Source organism: Benincasa hispida, unplaced genomic scaffold (genome assembly GCF_027475165.1).
Source record: "Benincasa hispida cultivar pf3 unplaced genomic scaffold, pf3_genome.v1.1 HicScf407, whole genome shotgun sequence".
Lineage (NCBI taxonomy): Eukaryota > Viridiplantae > Streptophyta > Magnoliopsida > Cucurbitales > Cucurbitaceae > Benincasa > Benincasa hispida.
Genome location: NW_028326500.1, coordinates 1 through 25000, shown reverse-complemented (window position 1 = coordinate 25000; position 25000 = coordinate 1). Strand labels below are relative to the sequence as shown.

The 25000-nt window shown below is 37.6% G+C and overlaps 1 protein-coding gene across 1 annotated transcript; it reads left to right on the top strand.

The window, feature by feature from the left end:
- The first annotated feature begins 15837 nt into the window (after positions 1-15837).
- On the top strand, positions 15838-20436 carry LOC150030246 (dol-P-Man:Man(7)GlcNAc(2)-PP-Dol alpha-1,6-mannosyltransferase-like). Its single transcript, XM_090309913.1, has 7 exons — positions 15838-15988; positions 16496-16567; positions 17042-17105; positions 17320-17423; positions 18743-18814; positions 19997-20083; positions 20163-20436. Exons 1-7 carry the CDS (start codon positions 15935-15937, stop codon positions 20283-20285), a joined length of 576 nt encoding a protein of 191 aa, XP_090166039.1. The 5' UTR covers positions 15838-15934; the 3' UTR covers positions 20286-20436.
- Positions 20437-25000: the final 4564 nt, after the last annotated feature.

Below are 25000 nucleotides of genomic sequence, written 5' to 3'. Positions count from 1 at the left end.
CCAATTGAAGTTGAGGGCTTCTTCAAACAACAAGGAGCTGGGTCAACTATTCAATCAAATGAGATTGAGCATGTTTCCCATCTCTTCTCGAGAAACAAGTGGGCTATTTCTTTGCAAAATTGTGCTCAATTTCATATGTGGCAATTCCGCCAAGATCTCTTCTTTAGTTGGGGGAAGAATCCGCACGAATCGGATTTTTTGAGGAACATATCGAGAGAGAATTGGATTTGGTTAGACAATGTGTGGTTGGTAAACAAGGATCGTTTTTTTAGCAAGGTACGGAATGTCTTGTCAAATATTCAATATGATTCCACAAGATCTAGTTTCGTTCAAGTAACGGATTCTAGCCAATTGAAAGGATCTTCTGATCAATCCAGAGATCATTTCGATTCCATTAGTAATGAGGATTCGGAATATCACACAGTGATCAATCAAAGAGAGATTCAACAACTAAAAGAAAGATCGATTCTTTGGGATCCTTCCTTTCTTCAAACGGAACGAACAGAGATAGAATCAGACCGATTCCCTAAATGCCTTTCTGGATATTCCTCAATGTCCCGGCTATTCACGGAACGTGAGAAGCAGATGAATAATCATCCGCTTCCGGAAGAAATCGAAGAATTTCTCGGGAATCCTTCAAGATCCATTCGTTCTTTTTTCTCTGACAGATGGTCAGAACTTCATATGGGTTCGAATCCTATTGAGAGGTCCACTAGAGATCAGAAATTGTTGAAGAAAGAACAAGATGTTTCTTTTGTCCCTTCCAGGCGATCGGAAAATAAAGAAATAGTTAATATATTCAAGATAATTACGTATTTACAAACTACCGTCTCAATTCATCCTATTTCATCAGATCCGGGATGTGATATGGTTCCGAAGGATGAACTGGATATGGACAGTTCCAATAAGATTTCATTCTTGAACAAAAATCCATTTATTTATTTATTTCATCTATTCCATGACCGGAACAGGAGGGGATACACGTTACACCACGATTTTGAATCAGAAGAGAGATTTCAAGAAATGGCAGATCTAGTCACTCTATCAATAACCGAGCCGGATCTGGTGTATCATAAGGGATTTGCCTTTTCTATTGATTCCTACGGATTGGATCAAAAACAATTCTTGAATGAGGTATTCAACTCCAGGGATGAATCGAAAAAGAAATATTTATTGGTTCTACCTCCTATTTTTTATGAAGAGAATGAATCTTTTTATCGAAGGATCAGAAAAAAATGGGTCCGGACCTCCACCGGGAATGATTTGGAAGATCCAAAACAAAAAATAGTGGTATTTGCTAGCAACAACATAATGGAGGCAGTCAATCAATATAGATTGATCCGAAATCTGATTCAAATCCAATATAACACCTATGGGTACATAAGTAATGTATTGAATCGATTCTTTTTAATGAATAGATCCGATCGTAACTTGGAATATGGAATTCAAAGGGATCAAATAGGAAATGATACTCTGAATCATAGAACTATAATGAAATATACGCTCAACCAACATTTATCAAATTTGAAAAAGGGTCAGAAGAAATGGTTCGATCCTCTTATTTTGATTTCTCGAACCGAGAGATCCATGAATCGGGATCCTAATGCATATAGATACAAATGGTCCAATGGGAGCAAGAATTTCCAGGAACATTTCATTTCTGAGCAGAAGAGCCATTTTCATTTTCAAGTAGTGTTCGATCGATTACGTATTAATCAATATTCGATTGATTGGTCCGAGGTTATCGATAAAAAAGATTTGTCTAAGTCACTTCGTTTCTTTTTGTCCAAGTTACTTGTTTTTTTGTCCAAGTTTCTTCTCTTTTTGTCTAACTCACTTCCTTTTTTCTTTGTGAGTTTCGGGAATATCCCCATTAATAGGTCCGAGATCCACATCTATGAATTGAAAGGTCCGAATGATCAACTCTGCAATCAGTTGTTAGAATCAATAGGTCTTCAAATCGTTCATTTGAAAAAATTGAAACCCTTCTTATTGGATGATCATGATACTTCCCAAAAATCGAAATTCTTGATCAATGGAGGAACATTATCACCATTTTTGTTCAATAAGATACCAAAGTGGATGATTGACTCATTCCATACTAGAAATAATCGCAGGAAATCCTTTGATAACACGGATTCCTATTTCTCAATGAGATCCCACGATCAAGACAATTGGCTAAATCCCGTGAAACCATTTCATAGAAGTTCATTGATATCTTCTTTTTATAAAGCAACTCGACTTCGATTCTTGAATAATCCAAATCACTTCTGCTTCTATTGTAACAAAAGATTCCCTTTTTATGTGGATTATGTGGAAAAGGCCCGTATCAATAATTATGATTTTACGTATGGACAATTCCTCAATATCTTGTTCATTCGCAACAAAATATTTTCTTTGTGCGGCGTTAAAAAAAAACATGCTTTTTTGGAGAGAGATACTATTTCACCAATCGAGTCACAGGTATCTAACATATTCATACCTAACGATTTTCCACAAAGTGGTGACGAAAGGTATAACTTGTACAAATCTTTCCATTTTCCAATTCGATCCGATCCATTCGTTCGTCGAGCTATTTACTCGATCGAAGACATTTCTGGAACACCTCTAACAGAGGGACAAATAGTCAATTTTGAAAGAACTTATTGTCAACCTCTTTCAGATATGAATCTATCTGATTCAGAGGGGAAGAACTTGCATCAGTATCTCAATTTCAATTCAAACATGGGTTTGATTCACACTCCATGTTCTGAGAAATATTTACCATCCGAAAAGAGGAAAAATCGGAGTCTTTGTCTAAAGAAATGCCTTGAGAAAGGGCAGATGTATAGAACCTTTCAACGAGATAGTGCTTTTTCAACTCTCTCAAAATGGAATCTATTCCAAACATATATGCCATGGTTCCTTACTTCGACAGGGTAAAAATATCTAAATTTTCTATTTTTAGATACTTTTTCAGACCTATTGCCGATACTAAGTAGCAGCCAAAAATTTGTATCCATTTTTCATGATATTATGCATGGATCAGGTATATCATGGCGAATTCTTCAGAAAAAATTGTTTCTTCCACAATGGAATCTGATAAGTGAGATTTCGAGTAAGTGTTTACATAATCTTCTTCTGTCCGAAGAAATGATTCATCGAAATAATGAGTCACCATCGATATCGACACATCTGTGATCGCCAAATGTTCGGGAGTTCCTCTATTCAATCCTTTTCCTTCTTCTTGTTGCTGTATATCTCGTTCGTACACATCTTCTCTTTGTTTCTCGAGCCTATAGTGAGTTACAGACAGAGTTCGAACAGGTCAAATCTTTGATGATTCCATCATACATGATTGAGTTGCGAAAACTTCTGGATAGGTATCCCACATCTGAACTGAATTCTTTCTGGTTAAAGAATCTCTTTCTAGTTGCTCTGGAACAATTAGGAGATTCTCTAGAAGAAATATGGGGTTCTGCTTCTGGTGGCAACATGCTATGGGGTGGCGGTCCCGCTTATGGGGTCTAATCAATACGTTCGAAGAAGAAAGATTGGAATATCAATCTCATCGATCTCATAAGTATCATACCAAATCCCATCAATCGAATCGCTTTTTCGAGAAATACGAGACATCTAAGTCATACAAGTAAAGTGATATATTCATTGATAAGAAAAAGAAAAAATGTGAACGGTGATTGGGATTGGATTGATGATAAAATAGAATCCTGGGTCTCGAACAGTGATTCGATTGATGATAAAGAAAGAGAATTCTTGTTTCAGTTCTCCACCTTAACGACAGAAAAAAGGATTGATCAAATTCTATTGAGTCTGACTCATAGTGATCATTTATCAAAGAATGACTCTGGTTATCAATTGATTGAACAACCGGGAGTAATTTACTTACGATACTTAGTTGACATTCATAAAAAGTATCTAATGAATTATGAGTTCAATACATCCTGTTTAGCAGAAAGACGGACATTCCTTGCTCATTATCAGACAATCACTTATTCACAAACCTCGTGTGGGGATAATAGTTTTCATTTCCCATCTCATGGAAAACCCTTTTCGCTCCGCTTAGCCCTATCCCCCTCTAGGGGTATTTTAGTGATAGGTTCTATAGGAACTGGACGATCCTATTTGGTCAAATACCTAGCGACAAACTCCTATCTTCCTTTCATTACAGTATTTCTGAACAAGTTCCTGGATAACTAGCCTACGGGTTTTCTTATTGATGATAGTGACGATATTGATGATAGTGGCGATTTTGATGATAGTGACGATATCGACCGTGACCTTGATACGGAGCTGGAGCTTCTAACTATGATGAATGCGCTAACTATGGATATGATGCCGGAAATAGACCGATTTTATATCACCCTTCATTTCGAATTAGCAAAAGCAATGTCTCCTTGCATAATATGGATTCCAAACATTCATGATCTGGATGTGAATGAGTATTAGTGAACTATCTCTCCAGGGATTGTGAAAGATGTTCCACTAGAAATATTCTTGTTATTGCTTCGACCCATATTCCCCAAAAAGTGGATCCCGCTCTAATAGCTCCGAATAGATTAAATACATGCATTAAAATACGAAGGCTTCTTATTCCACAACAACGAAAGCACTTTTTCACTCTTTCATATACTAGGGGATTTCACTTGGAAAAGATAATGTTCCATACTAATGGATTCGGTTCCATAACCATGGGTTCCAATGTACGAGATCTTGTAGCACTTACCAATGAGGCCCTATCGATTAGTATTACGCAGAAGAAATCAATTATAGACACTAATATAATTAGATCTGCTCTTCATAGACAAACTTGGGATTTGCGATCCCAGTTAAGATCGGTTCAGGATCATGGGATCCTTTTCTATCAGATAGGAAGGGCTGTTGCACAAAATGTACTTCTAAGTAATTGCTCCATAGATCCTATATCTATCTATATGAAGAAGAAATCATGTAACGAAGGGGGTTCTTATTTGTACAAATGGTACTTCGAACTTTGAACGAGCATGAAGAAATTAACGATACTTCTTTATCTTTTGAGTTGTTCTGCCGGATCGGTCGTTCAAGACCTTTGGTCTCTACCCGGACCCGATGAAAAAAATGGGATCACTTCTTATGGACTCGTTGAGAATGTTTCTGATCTAGTTCATGGCCTATTAGAAGTAGAAGGCGCTCTGTTGGGATCCTCACGGACAGAAAAAGATTGCAGTCGATTTGATAATGATCGAGTGACATTGCTTCTTCGGCCCGAACCCAGGAATCCCTTAGATATGATACAAAATGGATCTTGTTCTATCGTTGATCAGAGATTTCTCTATGAACAATACGAATCGGAGTTTTAAGAAGGGGAAGGAGAAGGAGTCCTCGACCCGCAACAGATAGAGGAGGATTTATTCAATCACATAGTTTGGGCTCCTAGAATATGGCGCCCTTGGGGCTTTCTATTTGATTGTATCGAAAGGCCCAATGAATTGGGTTTTCCCTATTGGGCTAGGTCATTTCGGGGCAAGCGGATCATTTATGATGAAGAGGATGAGCTTCAAGAGAATGATTCGGAGTTCTTGCAGAGTGGAACCGTGCAGTACAAGACACGAGATAGATCTTCCAAAGAACAAGGCTTTTTTCGAATAAGCCAATTCATTTGGGATCCTGCAGATCCACTCTTTTTCCTATTCAAAGATCAGCCATTTGTCTCTGTGTTTTCACATCGAGAATTCTTTGCAGATGAAGAGATGTCAAAGGGGCTGCTTACTTCCCAAACAGATCTTCCTACATCTATATATAAACGATGGTTTATCAAGAATACGCAAGAAAAGCACTTCGGATTGTTGATTCATCGCCAGAGATGGCTTGGGTCTAGGTCTTGGTATCTCACCAGTTAGATACCCAAACTTGTGACGCCCCTTGAGGGCCACCTTGGACTGAGACCAAGAAAAATAATTCTGACCATTTAGCTTCTCCCCTGTAATGAAACCTGCAAAGTTTCCCATAGATCCAGACAAAACATGTGTTGTAGGTAAAGTAGGAAAGGCGGTTACCGGATTCTCTGAATACATCGGTAGACCGGAAGAAAAATCCAAATTGACGGGATTCGATTGGAGGTTTGTGATTGCTCCAAGTGCTGCCCTAAGCGCAACAATCTGTTGTTGAAGGTTAGCTAATTGTTGTTGGACCACAATTGGAGATAGACCCATTGAACCCGAAGCACCATGGCTGGCCGTCACATGGTGAGGGAGGCTCGGACGTGGCTACACGTGATTGGGCGTGGTTGGTTGCTGTCCACTGTGGTAGGGTGACGACTCACCGTTTCAAACGTGAATTTCCGACTGTCTATGTTGGCACTACTCAGGTGGCTGACGCTAGGGAGGCCGGCGGTGGGGAAGGTACAAGGAGGTGGCAGAATTGGCATTGGGCTGAGGTGAATCGACTCGAGATAGCAGTCGACGGTAGCTTGAACCGTGGTAGAGGTAGCGGTGGCGGCAGCGACGACATGGGCGACGTTAGTGACAGTAGTGGCGGCAGCACTCGTTTTGGCAGTCTGGCCTTGTATTTTTGCAACAGTGGCAAATGTTTTCTGATAATCAATTTCATATGTCTGAGTGAATCCTTTAGTTACCAGTCGGGCCTTGTATCTTTCAACACTACCATCAGCACGACACTTTATGGTAAACACTCATTTACACCTCACTGGTTTCTTATTCTTAGGTAATTCTACTATTTCTCAAGTTCCATTTTATTTTAGAGCATTCATCTTCTTCATAACTGCTAATTTCCAATTTGGATCATCTAAAGCCTCATGTATATTCTTTGGGACAAACAAGTCATCAATCTTGGATGTGAAAGGCCTATGACTATTTGACAATTTTTTATATGACATAAAGTTTGCAATAGGATATTTGGTACAACCTCGAATACCTTTTCTAAGGGCAATGGGAACATTGAGATCAGACACTACTGGAAAAGTACTTTTAGTAGTTGAAGGAGTAGGAAAAGAAGAAAAATTACTAGTTTCAGTCGTCGAGGTCTCAGATTGGTCTTGTGATGGACCAACTATCCTGTCTTGGTTCCCTTGATTGAATTTTCTTCTAGTATAAACTCAAATTCAAACACTTGATCAATAGGATCATTTTGTAGTATTTCTCTCCCTGATTGAGAAGTTTCTATACTTGGCATCATAGAACTAGTAACATCTGAACAATTAGGACTGGAAAAAGGAATACAAACATCCCAAAAATTTTCTTCCAAATTTGGTTTCTCCCCTTGAAGAGAATTTTGGGGAAAATAGGGTTGATTTTCTAGAAAACAACACATCCATGCTCACGATCAGAGGATCAAAACATTTATAACATTTTTTATTTGAAGAGTAACCCACAAAAATGCATTTAACAACTCTATGATCAAGTTTGGACCGAAATTGATCAGGTATGTGAACATAAGTAGTATACCCAAAAACTTTGAGGGATAATTCAAAAATATATGTGGGATATTAGAAATTCTTTTTTAAGGCAATAGGTAGTTGTGAGAATTGCTTCCCCCCATAGATATTTTGGAACTTGCTTAGAAAACTGTTGAATACAGAACTTTTCTTATGTTTCTTATGATAATTTTACAAGAGGGAGCATCCCTTATATATACACCTATGATAGCTAATTAAGGAAAACATTATAACAGTAAAAAAATGTACATATGGAAAGAATAAACGTAAACCCAAATTACAGGGAATAAAATCATATGTATAAGGTAAGAGGTGATTTCCCATATTCAACACTCCCCCTCAAGCTGGGCAATATATGTTGATTAAGTCCAACTTGATTTTTAAGTCTTCAAACATATTCTTGGAAAGGGCCTTTGTTAGTATGTCAGCAATTTGCCTCTTGGTAGGTATGTAGTTGAGTGAGATGCTTTTGTTTTCAATTTTTTCTTTAATAAAGTGCCAATCAATGCATGTTTTATGCGATCATGATGGACTGGGTCTTTGGCGATACTGATAGTAGCTTGATTATCACAGTGTACCTCCATTAGTTCTTCTGATTTGATTTTAAGTTCAGATAGAATGCTTTTGAACCACATTCCTTCACATATTCCTCGAGCTAGAGCTCTTAGTTCTACTTCGGCACTGCTTCTGGATACTACAGATTGTTTCTTGCTTCGCCAGGTGACTAAATTTCTCCAAACAAAGGTGCAATATCCGAAAGTTGACCTTCTGTCTATTTTTGAGCTTGCCTAATCGGCATTTGTGAAGATTTCAATGTTTCTTCTCTTAGATTTCTTGAAGTATAATCCCTCTCCTGGAGTTCCTTTCAAGTACCTGAGTATTCTGTATACAGCTTGCATATTGTTTCTGTTGGACTGTTCATAAATTGACTTACAAAGCTAACTATAAAATAGATATCAGGTCTTGTGTGAGTTAGGTAAATCAATTTTCCAACTAGCCTTTGATACTGATCTTTGTTAACCAGTTTGTGGTTGTTTTCTTTGATTATGTGATTGTTAGTGTCAATTGGAGTATTAGCAGGCTTGCATCCAAGCATTCCAGTTTTCTTTAACAGGTCAAGGACATATTTTCTTTGAGAAATGCTCAAGCCTATTTTTGAGTGGGTTACTTCCATTCCTAGGAAGTATTTAAGGTTGCCTAAGTCCTTTACTTCGAATTCCTTGGCTAAGAGAAGTTTTAGATTTCTTATTTCTTTTTCATAGTCTCCAGTAAGGATAATGTCATCTACATAGACAATGATAATTACTATTTTACTTGTGCAAGAATGTTTGACGAAGAGAGTATGGTCAGATTGACATTGTGAGTACCCATTTTCCTTTACCACTCTTGAGAATTTATCAAACCACGCCCTAGGGGTTTGTTTTAGGCCATATAGGGATTTTTTGAGTTTGCATACCTTATTTATAGTTTAAGTAGATTCTACACCGGCCGGTATATTCATATACACTTCTTCTAAGTCTCCATTAAGGAAGGCATTCTTTATGTCTAATTGGTGAAGAATCCAATCATTATTCACAGCTAGGGAAAACAGGACACGAATAGTATTTAATTTTGCTACTGGGGCAAATGTTTCTTGATAGTCAATGCCATAGGACTGGGTGAATCCTTTGGCGACTAGTCTAGCTTTGAACCTATCTATTTCTCCATTAGCTTTGTACTTGATGGTGAAGAGCCATTTGCATCCTACTGTTTTCTTTCTTGGAGGTAGGTCTATTATTTCCCATGTGTGGTTCTTTTCCAAGGCCTTTATTTCGTCTAATACAGCTTGCTTCCAATTAATGTCATTGAAGGCTTCATAGACATTGTTCGGAATGTAAACTTGGGATAGTGTGGTTGTGAATGCTTTAAACTTGGGAGAGAGGTTTTTGTAGGATAGGTAGTTTTGGATGGGATGCATCATACAGGTTCTTACCCCTTTCCGTTTTGCAATAGGAAGATCAATGCCTTCATTAAGTGTTCAGCTGTGGAATTGGAGACATGATTTTCCTGTATTTCGGTTGGGTTTTGATTGAGTACTGGTGCATGTTCAAGGGTATTCTTCCTTCTAGCATAGACTATAGGGTCTTTCCTACTTTCTGGTGGGCCTTGATTGGGAATATCTATTTCATGTATATAAGGAACATATGGAGCACTCTCTTCAAAGAGATCTAGTTTTTGGGTTTCTTATCTTTCTAGAAGTTTTCCGTTTTCTATGAGGGTGGAAGGTTCAATAATGTCTTGCCTTTTGAAGTAAGGTTGGGCTTCAAAGAAGGTTACATCCATGGATGTATAGAACCTTTTTGTAGTTGGTGAGTAGCATTTGTATCCCTTTTGGCTTGGAGCATAACCGAGAAAGATGCATTTTATTGCCTTAGGATCTAACTTACTCCTATTGGGTCTATGATCTTGGACAAAGACTGTGCAACCAAATATTTTTAAAGGGACTTGAGAAAATAATCTATCATGTGGAAATACTTCCTTAAGTTTTTGTAAGGGAGTTTTGAAGCCTAATATTCGAGAGGGCATTCTATTAATAAGGTAGGTGGCTGTTAGAACCGTTTCTCCCCAAAAAAGGTGGGGGATGTTAGCGTGACACATTAAAGCTCTAGAAACTTCTAGGAGGTGTCTATTTTTTCTCTCCGCAATTCCATTTTGTTGGGGAGTGTTAGGACATGTACTCAAGTGGGCAATACCTTTTTCGTTTAGAAAAATTTTCAAGGAAGTGTTAAAATAATCCTTAGCATTGTCAGTGTGAAGAATTTGGATTTTGGTGTTAAAGAGATTGAAAATCATGGCAAACAGATTCTGAAATATAGAAGTAACTTCAGATTTTTCTTTCATTAAAAATACCCTAGTAAGTCTAGTGTGATCATCGACTATGAAGCACAGACACAGATACGGCTACACGATACGGATACGATTGAATACGACAATTTGTCAATTTCTAAAAAACTAAGATACGGATATGTCTAAGGATGCGTCATTTTCTTTTATATATATATTTTTTAATATATATATTTATAAAAAACGAGGATACTGATACGTTGAAAATACATTTTTTTCTTTAAAAAAATCTAGGATATAGATAAATTTAGCATACAAATTAATAACAATAGTACAAAATAGAATACAAACACTAAAATACAATATAAAAAAAGCAACATCTAAGATGTTGAAGTACAATAGTTAATAAAATGCAATAGAAAAGTGACTCATATTGCAAAGAAGAAGAAGAATATTAGAGAGAGAAATATGAAAATAAACGTATAACTTATTGTTGAAGATATCCAAATGGTTTATATTTTGGTGGACTTTGTGGGGACTCAAATGTGAAGATGGAGATTAGATGATTCTAGACTAGGGTTTGGTTCGTTATTTATTTATTTTTTCTTTTAGTTTCAGACTCGAGTAGTGAGGTTTTTAAATAGGTTGTCTAATATTAGATTGGGAAAGACTAGATGAGTTACCTGTCTTTTTTTTTTTTAAAAAAAAAAGTAATAGATACGTCAAATCGCGTGTCAGATACGTATCTGGAAAGTATCTGAAAGTATAGATACATCAAATTGCGTGTCAGATACGTATCTGGGAAGTATTTGGAAGTATCGGTATCCGATACGTGGATACTGATTCTTTGCCTCACATGAAGTATTTGTGCTTCATAGATCATCGATAAATGAAACAAACCATTTAGCTCTTGTTACATTCTAAACTCTACTAGGTCCCCAAACATCACTATGCATCATAGAAAAGGGATAAGATGCTTTATATGCGCTTACCGGATACGAGGATCGAGCCAACTTTGCCATTTCACAAGACTCACATTGAAACACCTGAGAACTTTTATTGAAAATATCTTGAAACATTCGTTTTAAATATAGAAAATTGGGATGTCCTAAACGATTATACCATAACATTATTGTACTATCATAATTGTCTTTAGAAGCAACAAAAGTAGATGTACTAACATAATCATCTTTAGAGACAACAAAATTAGATGTACTATCATAATAGTCTTTAGAAATAAAACGAGATTTGCTAAGACCTAACTCCTTGACTTGAGGCTTAAGAGCATTTAGTATGTAGAGACCCGAGGTTTCCTTAGCATTGCCAATCATCTTCCTCGAATTCAAATCCTGAAATATGCAATTATGTGAGTAGAAAGTTGCACTGTAGTTTTTCATAAACGTTAGTTTGCTTATGGAAAGAAGATTGCATTTAAGATTTGGGACATGCAACACATTTTCTAATACTAGATCTTTAGATACAAACACATTTCCATTTCCCATTACTTTAGAATAGGTACCATCGGCAATCTTTACAGTAATTTGATTGTTACAGTGTGTGTAGTTAGTTAAAAGTGAGATGTCACCTGTCATGTGATCTGATGCACCAGAGTCAATAATCTAAGTACCACAATTTTCTTTGGTTGCATTAAGGGCCTAAAGAAAGTTACCTGATTGTACCATTGTTGCTACGTTCGTTTCTGATATTTTTTTAGTAGGTTTCGGTTGGCCAAATAGTTTTTGGAGAAGGTCCAACTGCTCCTTAGTAAACACATTATATTCAGGGTTGACGTTATCTTCTGATGATGTACTTGCTTGATAGGCCTTTCCACGTCTGTCTCCTGTACCTTTGTTGGGCTTCCAATCTTAAGGTTTTCCATAAATATCCCAACACACTTCTTTAGTGTGTCCTGGTTTTTTACAGTGTTCACACCATGGTCTTGGTTTTCGTTGCCGATTCTCAGTTCCTATGTAGTTCTGGTTTCAATTGTAACGGTTATCATGAGTATTTGTACGTACCTCATTACCAAGGTTTCGAGCAAGTAAGGTTGATCCTTCAGGTTCTGAACTGGCAATCACTCCTAACATTAGTTTCTTCCTGCTTTCTTCTCTTCTCACTTCTGCAAAAACTTCTCTGATGTTAGGTAATGGTTTAATAGCTAAGATTCTACCACGTACTTCATCGAGTTCTTTATTAAGGCCAAGCAGAAATTTGAACACTCGTTTCTTTTCAACTATCTTTTTGAATATAGCTTCATCTGCAGCGCATTCCCATTTATGGCTTTCAAATACGTCCAATTGCTGCCAAAGTCGAGATAGTTGAGTAAAATAGTGAGTGACTTGTATATCCTCTTGCCGTGGCTCATGAATTTTGCCTTCAATTTCAAATGACTCTGCAGTATTTTCTTGGTCAGAATAAGTTTCGCGAACTGCTTCCCAGATTTCGCTTGCAGTTGAGAAGAGTAAAAAAACCTTCACCAATCTCTGTCGTCATGGAGTTGATTAGCCATGACATAACCATATTATTTTCCGCTTTCCATGTCTTGTATCTTTGATCAGCTTGGTCTGGGATAGGATTTTTGCTTGACAGGTAATCTTCCTTTCCTTTTCCACATATGAACATCATAATTGATTGTGACCAATGTAGGTAATTCTTTCCATTTAATTTGTGATTAGTAATTGGAAGTACGGTCCCTTCAGTATTGTTAGAATTTATGGATGCCATAAAAGATTGTTGATTGGCAAAATAATTAATTAAGCAGGAAATAGGAAAAAGGAAAAAAAATGATGAAAAACTGATCAAAAATCGTCAAAACTGATAAAAAAAGCGTCCAGACCCGACTCACGCTCCAGACCCGAGATTTCACCCAATCCGACCCAGAAGACTCCGATCCGGTTCGACCCGACTTCGGTCACGCGACCCGTGCAGTTTCAGACCCGTTCACTCATGGTTCCGTCAACCCGATTCGACCCAGAAGATGTTGACCCGGTTTCGACCCGACTTCGTTCGCGCGACCGGGCTCAACTTAACCCGTTCCCTCAAGATTTTGTCGATGATACTACCGCGATTTCGTTTTCGGCGATCTCCACCCACGATCCGCGATTACTCACGATTGGAGACGAGACTTTCGGGAATCGGCACCCACGGTCGATGACTTCCGGTTGATGAACGTGTTCGTGGTCGTCGGATGAACATTTTTGCTTTCGAGAATGTGTTTCGGCTGTGAATCGTTGGTCGAAGACTTTGTTCTTCAGATTTTTGGATTGTTGGCTGGGTTTAATGCGTTTTTCTTCGGACGTGAAGCTTCACGCAAGGAATCGATGGAGCTACTAGGTATGTTTGAGGTTTTCTGTTTTCTTTTCTAGGGTTTCGGACGTGAAACCTATAGAAGATTCATAGGGTTGGCTCTGATACCATGTTGAATACAGAACTTTTCTTATATTTCTTATGATAATTTTATAAGAGGGAGTATCCCTTATATATACACCTATGATAGCTAATTAAGGAAAACATTATAACAAAAACATTATAGCACGCGTCACTTCAAGTAAATGCCTATTTTTAATTTCAACAATCATATTTTGTTATGGAGTATCCCGACATGTAGACTGATGAATAATACCTTTGTTTTTCAAAAAATCGCCAAAAAACTCATTAAAGTACTCGGTTCCATTATCAGAACGTAAAATGGAGATTTTTGTTTGAAATTGAGTTTCAATCATATTGTAAAAATGTTTAAAAATGTCTCTCACTCAATTTTTTATTTTTATTTTTTTTCATTAAATAAACTCGAGATAAATTAATATGATCATCAATAAAAGTAACAAACCATCTTTTTTCACTATGAGTTGTAATTTTAGAAGGACCCCAAACATCGGTATGAATTAAATAAAAAGATTTTGGAAAATATGTGGACCGATGATTTTTTGCGAAAATGCAACTTCCACAACCGAAAGATGAACAACCAATTCCCTTAAATAAATTTGGAAATAAATATTTGAGATAAGAAAAACTGGGATGCCCTAGTCTATGATGCCACAATATATTTTGTTCTTTAATAGAAAGAGAACTGATACTACTAAGACTTTGAGTTATCTTATTGCTAAAAGAACATTCATCAAAGTAGTAAAGACCATCAAGCATCCTAGCCTCCCAATCATCCTCCTCGAATCCTGATCCTGAAAAATGCAATGAGATTCAAAGAATGTAATTAGAATCTTTGGAAAGTTTAGAAATGGATAAAAGATTAGAGGCTAATTTTGGAACATGTAAGACAGACTGGAGAGAAATATTTTCAGTCAATTTAATAGTTCCTTTTCCTACAACAGAAGAAAAATTACCATCAGCAATTCTAATTTTCTCATTGCAATATAATGGAGAGTACGAATTAAAAGAAGAAGAAGAACTAGTAATGTGATTCGAAGCTTTGGAATCAACAATCCACGAAGATGAATTACTACACGAGAATGTCATGGGACCTATGTGAGTCAAAGAAACACATGAATTATTAGATGGAAAATTGGTGGCTGGTAGTTGTAGGATTTGATGAATTTGCTCTTGTAACATGGTAGAAGATTTAACAAATAGTAGAAATCTACCCAAAAAGAAAGAGTTTTTAAACCAATCCAATAGAAGCAACCCAAATCAGTTTGAACCAAATCAGGAGTGAACCAAACCAGAATTTGAACCAACCAAAAAATAAAAATTGAACCAAAATTTAAATAAATCCTGGAGACCAAGCCTACCAAATGCTGAACCAATTGTCGGATTTGGTTAGGAGTTAACCAACCCGGAAGAACAAAAAAAAAAAAAAAATCTAAGACACAATCGTGAGTAGCTACTTCGATGGGAGACAACGTAAGCAGCGGCGGACAACATGATCATTGACTCGACAACAGAGGGCAAGGCACCGACGACAATGGCGGAAGACATGGACGACAACGTTGACGGTGGAGAATCACACGAGCACAAAACTCACATCGAATGCGTCTTCTTCCACTGGCAACTATGCTTCAACATAGCATGGGATGATGGTTGTTTTAAGGCGGACCGGCGGCGACGGCAGTTCCAAGACTGACCAGCAACGGTATTGGTACCCTAAGGCTACAATGACAATACCCCAGTGAAGTTATCCCGAGATTGTTGGAAGTTGAGTGTGTTGTTTCACTTGGCAGCTAGGTTCCAACAATGGTGATAATTAGGTGATGGCTAGGGTTTTTTAGGGGCCACTAGGATTTTATTGCTGAGAAAGAAAAGGTGCGGCAGCTAGAGTTTTGTTTAACAACCAAGATTTACCTGCTCTGTTACCATATAGAAATTGGAGGAATAGAAATATTAATATCTTTTTTCTCTTATTAAATATATGCAGATTAGGTCTTCTTATATAGGAGAAAGACCTTTTACAAATATTGAAAGAATAAAAACAATGAAGGAAAAATAAATATTCATATACAAATATAGGAATTCCAACCGGTCATGTTTGGCCTACTTGAACCTTTCAGCTTGACGGGAATACTAGCAAATATATTCAGAAAGTTTTGATCCTTTCTTTTGGTTATCCATTTTAATTCATGACTATATAATGCCCTTGTACATCAACATTCTTTTTTCATGTTTGTTTTTTTTAATACACTATATTCCATACGTTGAAAGCCCTTACTTTTCATAATTGTTGCAGTGAACATGGTGTATGGATATTGGCTCAAAGGGAGCTCCTATGCAGCATTGAGTTGCTTGGTATGTGCGTCAAAGGATAAAACATCAACCTTTTTAGTAATAAGCTATGATGTAAATGTAAAGGGGCAAACATGATTTTTCTGCCATTTTGTCTAGCATAATAGCAAGACATATAATCTGAGGTTTGTCTGGAAAGTAGAGTAAAGAAGCAATGAATTCAGTCTAATGAGTTTCTGTCACTATATTATGGTAGCCCCCAACAATTGCTTCTCTTCTCTCTCTCTCTCCCTCCCCCTCCCTTTCAGAACAGTTTTTCTTTTTCTTTTTCTTTTTTTTTTTTTTTTGAGAAGTTACCACCCAGCGATTTTTCTTTTTTTGGACTTTGTTTTGCTAAGAATTCCATATCCGGAGTTTCCTTAAGAATAGTAGTTCATCCTTGAATGTTGGATTTGTTTTATTTATTTGTATTGAACTGAATTCTTCAACTATGTACTTGTCTTAGTTGCATTACATGTCAGTATTTGGTTTTATGTCAATCATTCTCACCTCTTTTCTGTCTGTCATCAGATATTTGCTACAATCATCTTCAGATGTGACATGCTGTTACTTCTTTGCCCTCTTGGCTTGGAGTTTTTGGTGGTATGTGGACACTAAAAAGGTTTTGGTATAAATTATTTCACTGATAAAATGAGAAGTGTCTTTAGAATTTTTATTAATTCTATCTGTTTTGCCCAGATTAATGGAGTTTCAGAATTAAAAACCAATTATGCAAAGTGATGATGTTTCATGATTTTTTTCCTTTAATAATCATTTCCATTCAAACACACTTCTATTTGAATCAAAATCACTTTTAAAAGTGTAAAACCAAACATTGAAATGTCTATAGTCAAAACAGTTTTACATAAGTAATTTTAATTAAATCTTTGAGCTAAAAATGCTTATTCCAAAATCACTCCCAAATTTGTTCTGAACCGGATCAAGACAATTGCAAAACTCTTGGCATGTAAGGTGAATAAGTTAGATGGGGAAAAAGGATTACAATCTGCAACCATCCTCACCAAGATGTGTGGTGTGACTACTCCCAATAATTTTATTTTTTTTTTTTCCAAACAGATCAAATCAATATTATTTTGGAGGGCACTAAAGCGCTGTATTGGTGTTGCTTTGTTGTGCATAGGTTGGTAAGCTAGTAGGTGCTTGCATTTTAACTCTTCATTTAGCTGTCACTCTATTGGCTTGGTTGAGGCCTTGCTTTTTGCGTATTCATTTTATCAATGATGTTAATTTCCTAAAGAATTCTTCATTTAACTGAACTTATTAAATAGTTTATTTTTGTTGTCAACTCTATTAATTTTGGCTGATATCTTGATTTGAATCTGTTCATTTTACAGGTCTTACAGTTTACATTGATTCAATATTCTGGAAAAAATTAATGTGGCCTGAATTTCATGTTTTCTGGTTCAACTCTGTTCTAAATCGAAGTTCAGAATGGGGTGTATCCTTTTAAGAGGGTTTTTTTAAAAAAATTAAATTAAATTGAAAACAAAATATTAGTAAAAGCATGTTCAGTTTCTTGTTTCTTATTAGGATTTAGTCAAATATATTTTCTGTTGTAACGTTTCATGACTCCTCTTGTAAATTTAGTAATGTTCACCTACCTATAAATGGACCACTTTGTTTCTTTATCAATACAGTGAAATATACAGAACATTCAATCTCTACTTTCCTGGATTGTTTGCTTGGTATCGAAGGCTTTTCACTTGTGTCTTTTTTTTTCCTCCTATCTCCGATCTCCGTGGCTGGAACATCTTTTTCTCTCTCCCATTTAAACACTGCTGTCTCTACTCCACACTCCTTTCAAATATCTATAACGTCATCTCAATACGCCTTGACTCCACCAATTATGTTCAGTGGAAATTTCCAAGTATCTACAATTCTAAAAGAAAATGCTCTCTTCAGCCATATTGATGAATGTCAACCCTTCCGCTAGAACATTGTGTTCGATCTTTGACAACATACTCTGCATCTAGCTTCCAAACAAGGGAGATAAACCCAACTTTCCTTCAATGGACCTACTGTGATAAGACTTCCATTACTTTGATCCATGTAACTCTTTCCCCTTCCACCTTCTCTCATGTGATCAGACTTCCATTACTTCCCATTACTTTGATTCATCAATATGGCCAAAGAGAGCATGTGCTTTTAGAATTGCAGATACGTGAAATTTCCAATGAACATAATTGGGGCTAGGTTACAAATATTTGAAAGTAGGGAGTGTGGGGTAGAGACAACAATATTTAATTGAGTTGTAAGTCAAAAGGCTCGTATACCAAGATAAGATTCAGTTCAGCGATATATTTCACCATATTGCTGAACTGAAGAAACAAAGTGACCCATTTATAGGTGGATGAACATAATAAATTACAAAAGATTACAAGAGAGATATCAGGTGCGAAATGGTTACAACAGAAAACATATTTGACTAAATCCTAATATTCTTACAGATGTTTTCCTTTAGTTTAGAGTGACCATCTCTGGGAGAGTGGCCCAAGCTTTACTTTTGACAATTTTAAGCTCATTATTAATGTTTCGAAACTCCAGAATATTCTCGACCCTCACAACACTCACATCTCAATGGAACATTTTATGAAAACTGGTTTGTAAAATATTAAGCAACGCTTGATTGCTACTTTTTCTTCTCTTTTGGGAAGATTCTGTCGTTGAGTGTAAATCATGATGTCGACAGTGCTACCATCAGGTCATCTCTCTGAAGTAGATTGACCAGTATACTTCCTTAATAACTATTGACACCAGACCCACCCTGTGCATTGGTATTTCACTTCTGCACTTCCACGATCATTACTTGCTGGATATCCACTTTTTCTGGTGAGTCTTTTTGAACAGTGTTAACAGAAGACGTTGCGTCTGTATCTTTGCATCATGTTTTTTTATGCCTGTAAACTCATACAGTTGTGAAATGATTCTCTGCAATCTTGTACAGATCACTATACTTAATGATAAAACAAGATTCTATACTTCTGCATCGAAACATTACTCATTGAAATGTAACATTTGAGTAAAAACAGAAGTACATAGGCTGTTGACCTCATGATTTTCTTGCAACCAGTTGCCAACTATATGCTTATTTACACACATTTTGTGTTGGTTGGAACATGCGTACATTCTATCAGGCATGTAAGTGGCCTTACAGCCTAATTTTTAGGCTAAAGTAAACTATGAAAAAATACCCCTAAATTTTGCCTTTTGTTTAAAAATACCCATATTCTTTCACTAGTTGCAATATTACCTTTGACCTTTTGTAAACGTTTCGAAATTACTAATGCAGTAGTAATCCGTTAGAATGTTAAATGGAAATGTGGACTTGGAATGGTGTGGCGGCCCTAAGGAATTGTCACACCATTTTAGGTCCTAATTTCTATTCAACATGTTTCTAAGTTTTAGTCCTATTTTTCTGTATCTCTTGTACATTAAGCATTAGTCTCATTTCGTTATCTTAATGAAAAAAGAGACGTGTTTCCTTTTCAAAAAAAAAATAAATCTGTTCAACGGTATAACACATTTCAACTTTAAGGATAGTTCAAAGATGTTTATGAAAGGTTAAGGATAATATTGTAACTTTTGAAATAATAAGGGTGTTTTTCAAACAAGAGATAAAGTTCAAGGGTATTTTTCGATTTTGCCAATCCAAGCATAGGTCGGTGGATAAAGACATTTATTATCATTCTGAAAGTTAATGGTTTGAACCTCCACCTCTGCAATTGATGGACTCCAAAAAAACAATGATGAAGCTTTTTTTTTTTTCCTTCTTTTATCATGCTATTGAGTTTACAGTGTTGTCTCATGAAGGATATAATTGTAAATAGAAAACTATATATGAGTCTTTCTTAACATCAGAAGACAAGATCCACTTTATAGTTCCAAAATTTAAGTCCATTATCTTGCTCCAACCGACTGGAGGAAAGATTTATCTTACAAGTGTTTGTACTATATCTGGTTTTGTCTCTTTACTTTTCTTTACAACTGAACTTAATGTGTACTCTTTTGCAGCTCGGTGTCTTTCTTGACAAGAGAGTATTGCCTTTCATTCTCCCAGTTTTGTGCTTCATATTACTTTACTCTAAGCTTCCTCACAAGGTAACTAATGTTCACCGTTAGTCTGGCATCATCAACTTCACATATCGACCTGAAGATATCATCTTCTTTTACTTGGCAGGAGCTCCGCTTCATTATTAGTTCGGTTCCAATGTTCAACCTATCTGCAGCAATTGCAGCCAACAGAATGTATAATTTGATTTTCATATTCTTTAAGCCACTAGCAAGATTACAATTTGTTTAAAATAGGGTTTTAGCCCTAGGGGCATTTTTGTCTTTAGGTTTCCCTCTTTTCTATTTAAGCATGTAGCCTCTGTGTACCTTGTGTATCAAATTATAATAAGAAACTTCTATACCGTGGTTTTTTTTCCCTATACTAGGGTTTTCCACGTAAACCTGTGTGTGCATCTTTTCTCTATTCTCTTCCTTTTTCATCATGGTATAGAGCATGGAGACGAAACCCTGGCTACCATTGAGGAAAACCCAACAGGAGAATCACAAAGGCCATTGGTTGACAACAATGACACTGATATAGCCATTATCATGCAAGACGTTATGGAACGGTATTTTCAGATGATCCTCCCACATCTCCATAGAACTGACCAGCCGACTGGAGCAAGCAGTCACGGTGTGCCTCAGACGGCTAGAGTCCAGCCGTAGTCGATGCCTCAGCACCACAAATCGATGCATTTCGTGCAGCGCAGCAGCAGATCGGCGCGATCCAAGGCGCACAGTAGTGGCAGACTGGCGTGACTCCACATATTGGCGCAACTCCCCAAATCGGTGCGATCCCATCAGTCGGCGATGTCCCCGCCGATTCCAGCCGTTCCAAGCCATGATTTCCACCCTACTGAAGCCGAGCCGAGTTACGGCTACATCCATCCAGGGTCGACCAGTAGCAGCCCTGTGTTCCAACCGGATTTGAGCAGTAGCAAGCTGTCTCCCATGGTTGGAGGTTTTGAAATTGGGGAGTCATCGTCTCACTACCCTCGAGGCCAAGATGGTACAATCCAAGATCAATTTACCCAGCTTCAACTCCAAATTAAGTAGCAGAACGAATCGGTTCAACAACAAATAGCTCCTCTCGGAGAAGCTCTGGGAATGACCACAAATGTCCAGTCAGATCTTCCTTCAAATCTATCGATGCACTCAGGAAATATGGTAACCTCTTTCCCTGCCTTATCTACCGTTAATTTATTTTCTAGGGCAATAGGAAATTCTGTTAGCTTTATGGTAGGGCAGAAATTAAATGATCATAATTATTTTTCTTGGTCTCAATCCATTAAAATGGCCCTTGGGGGTCTTCATAAATTTGGATATCTGACAGGCAAAATATTGAAACCAAGACCAGGTGACCCTCAAGAATGTATATGGAAGGGAGAAGACTTTTTACTTCGGATAATTTTAGTAAGAAGTATGGAGCCTAAAATTGGCAAACCCTTACTATATGCTGCCACTGCATGAGACATTGGGGAGGCTGTCTAGAAGCTTTACTCCAAACGACAGAATGCGTCCCCTATACTTCATGCAAACAAGTCCATGAGTGCAAGCAGGAGACAATGGATGTGACAGCTTACTTCAACAAGTTGTCTTTTATCTGGCAAGAAATGGACCTATATCGTGAGATGATCTGGAATTGTCCATGTGGGGGAGTCTTACATTACCAGTCTGAGGAGATCGACCGAGTTTAGGACTTTCTGGCGGGCTGAATTCTAAGTTTGACGCAGTACGAAGTTGGATACTGGGAACCCGTCCAATACCATCCCTGATGGAAGTTTGCTCTGAAGTTCGCCTTAAGGAAGATAGGTCTAGTGCTATGAATAATACACTTGTTTTGCAAACTAACTATGCTGCATTTAAAGCGTCAGGTCCTGGCATTGATAAACAAAATAGTAAGCCAACTTCGGTATGTAAATACTGTAAAAAACCCTGGCACACTAAAGATCAATGTTGGAAGCTGCATGGCCGTCCACCGAATGGTAAACGTCAGTCAGGTTCTGGACGAGCACTGGTAGGTGAATCGGCAACTGGAGGCCCCCAACCTCAGAATCAGGAAGCCAATCAGAGTAACTATAGTACAGTGGGTGTAAGTGCAATCGCCCAATCAGGTACTCTTCAATCTTTTGGTCTTGTTAGTATAACTGGTAACAAGCCGTGGATTCTAGATTTAGGGGCTACGGGCCACTTGATTGGTTCTTCCAACCAGTTTCTTTCATATCAACCAAGTGCTAGGAATGAGAGGATCAGAATCGTTGATGGGTCATTTGCCCCTGTAGCCAGGAAAGGCCGTTTGTTACCCTTTGAGGGTTTGATTCTTCAAGATGTCCTGCATGTGCCTAAAATTTCTTATAATCTACTATTTGTTAGTAAGATTACAAGGGATTTTAGATGTCGAGTTACTTTCTCACTTAATGTTGTTTTTTAGGATCTGAACTCAGGGACGACGATTGGCATTGCCTGGCATGATGGGGGGTTCTATTTCCTAACTAAAGATGCTTCATCTAGGATATGTGATAGGACTGGTTTACTTTCATCTTATTTTTCTACTTCTGAAACTGATTATATGTTATGGCACTATCGTCTTGGACACCCTAGTTTCCATTATATGAAATATTTGTTTCCTCATTTGTTTTGCAATGTTAATCTTTCTAACTTGAATTGTGATGTGTGTGTCCAAGCTAAACAACCTCATGCCTTGTTAAAACCTCAGCCTTCTAAGCCTTCCAAACCATTCACCCTCTTCCATAGCGATGTTTGGGGTTCGTCACCTGTTACTACCACCACTGGAAAACGGTGGTTTGTAACTTTCATTGATGACCATACAAGTCTGAAGTCACGTCGGTTTTCAAACAGTTCTACAGTTTGAAGTGACAATGGTCGGGAGTTTTTTAATAATTCCTTAAGGGAATTCTTAGTCTCTAAAGGAATTGTCCATTAGAGTTCGTGTGCATATACTCTCCAACAAAATGGAGTAGCCGAACGGAAAATCCGTCATCTTATCGAAGTTGTTCGGTCCCTTATGTTGTCAACTTCTCTTTCGTCCTGTTTGTGCGGAGATGCTGTTCTAACAATAGTTCATTTGATAAACCGAATGCCTTCCCAGGTCTTAAAATTCCAAACCCCCTTAGACTGTTTCAAAGAGTCCTATCCTGATAACCAACTTATCCTTGATGTTCCGCTTCGGGTGTTTGGATGTGTTCTGTTCGTCCATACCCATGGTCCTAGTCGAACTAAGTTTACCCCCCCGTGCTCAGAGGTGTGTCTTCATGGGATATCCTCTTCATCAACGTGGGTACAAATGTTACTATCCTTCTTCTCGGAAATATTTTGACTCAATGGATGTGACCTTTTTTGAAGGTCAACCCTTCTTTCCCAATAATTCTCTTCAGGGGGAGAGTACTAGTGAAGAGGCTAATTGGGGTCCAAGTCTATCAGTCTTACCTAAACTTATTCCTGACACAAGGATCAACAAACCCATTCTGCCTACCGAATAAGTCCCATGGATCACGTACTATAGGAGGAATCTCAGAAAGGAAATAGCACCGCCTGTTACTTCTCTGGCTCCAGTCCATGAGTTAGAACGGGTGTCAGTTCCAGGTACTAGTAATCCTATCCCTGATAATGGTAACATTTATGTTGAAATTGATGCTTGTGTTGAAAATGATGTGAGGAAAGACAGAGAAGACAATGACAGCACCAATGACTGTACCAAGAACGATGTGATTGATACAAATGATGGTAGTTGTGGAAAACCTGTTCCAGCAGAGAACATTATTGAAGGTCCTTAGAAGATAAGACACATGAGCAGGAGGCTGAATGCAATGGGGAGTCAGAAGAGAAGAAAAACCATGATGCCTCTCATGACCTTCCTATTGCCTTAAGAAAAGGTACGAGTATCCACTGCAGAGTTACTTGTCTTATAGCAACTTGTCTCCCGTGTTTAAAGCCCTCACTACGAGCCTAGACACAATTACAATACCAAGCAGTATACATACAACAATGGAGGTTCCCGAATGAAGAGTTGCAGTCATGGAGGAAATTGGGGCAATTGAGAAAAACAACACTTGGGACCAGGTTACCCTTCCAAAGGGACACAAAGCAATTGGGTGCAAGTGGGTGTTCACCGTTAAATATAGGTCTGATGGAACAATTGATAGATACAAGGCCCGATTAGTTGTCAGAGGCTTCACTTAGACCTTCGGAATAGATTACTCCGAGACGTTCTCCCCAGTAGCAAAGTTGAACACAATACGTGTTCTTTTCTCAGTTGCGATTAATAAAGACTGGCCTCCACCAATTTGATGTGAAAAATGCCTTCCTTAATGGAGAATTAGAAGAAGAAGTTTACATGAGTCCTCCCCCAAGATTCGAGAAACAGTTCAATCACCGAGTATGTAAACTGAGGAAGTCCTTGTATGGGTTGAAACAGTCTCTGAGAGCCTGGTTTGGCAAATTCACTACCTTTGTGAAATCTCAAGGGTACAGTCAGGGACACTCAGATCACACCCTTTTTACAAAGAAATCAGTATCCGGGAAAATCGCAGTTTTGATTGTGTATGTAGATATTGTCATTTCAGGTGATGATGCTTCAAAAATTGACAAATTGAAGAGGAAAATGGTTGAGGAATTTGGAATCAAGGACCTTGGAAAATTGAGATACTTTCTCGGAATGGAAGTGGCTCAGTCAAAAGAAAGGATTTCGGTTTCTCAATGAAAATATACTCTGGATTTGCTTAAGGAGACAGGTATGACAGGCTGTAAACCAGTGGACACTCTTATGGAAATTAATGTTAAACTCAACAACTTGAGTAACAGTGCTCCGGTTAATAAGAAGAGATATTAGCGGCTTGTTGGGAAGCTAATCTATCTCTCCCATACCATACCAGATATTGCGTATGCGGTCAGTGTAGTTAGTCAGTTCATGTAGTCTCCATACGAAGAACATATGAAAGCAATGGA

Coding starts and splice junctions, on each gene's coding strand:
- LOC150030246 (XM_090309913.1), top strand. CDS start 15,935: ATGGTGTATGGATATTGGCTCAAAGGGAGCTCCTATGCAGCATTGAGT. Junction 16,568..17,041: donor TTGGCTTGGAGTTTTTGGTG/GTATGTGGACAC, acceptor TTTTCCAAACAG/ATCAAATCAATATTATTTTG. Junction 17,424..18,742: donor ATCGAAGTTCAGAATGGGGT/GTATCCTTTTAA, acceptor TATTGACACCAG/ACCCACCCTGTGCATTGGTA.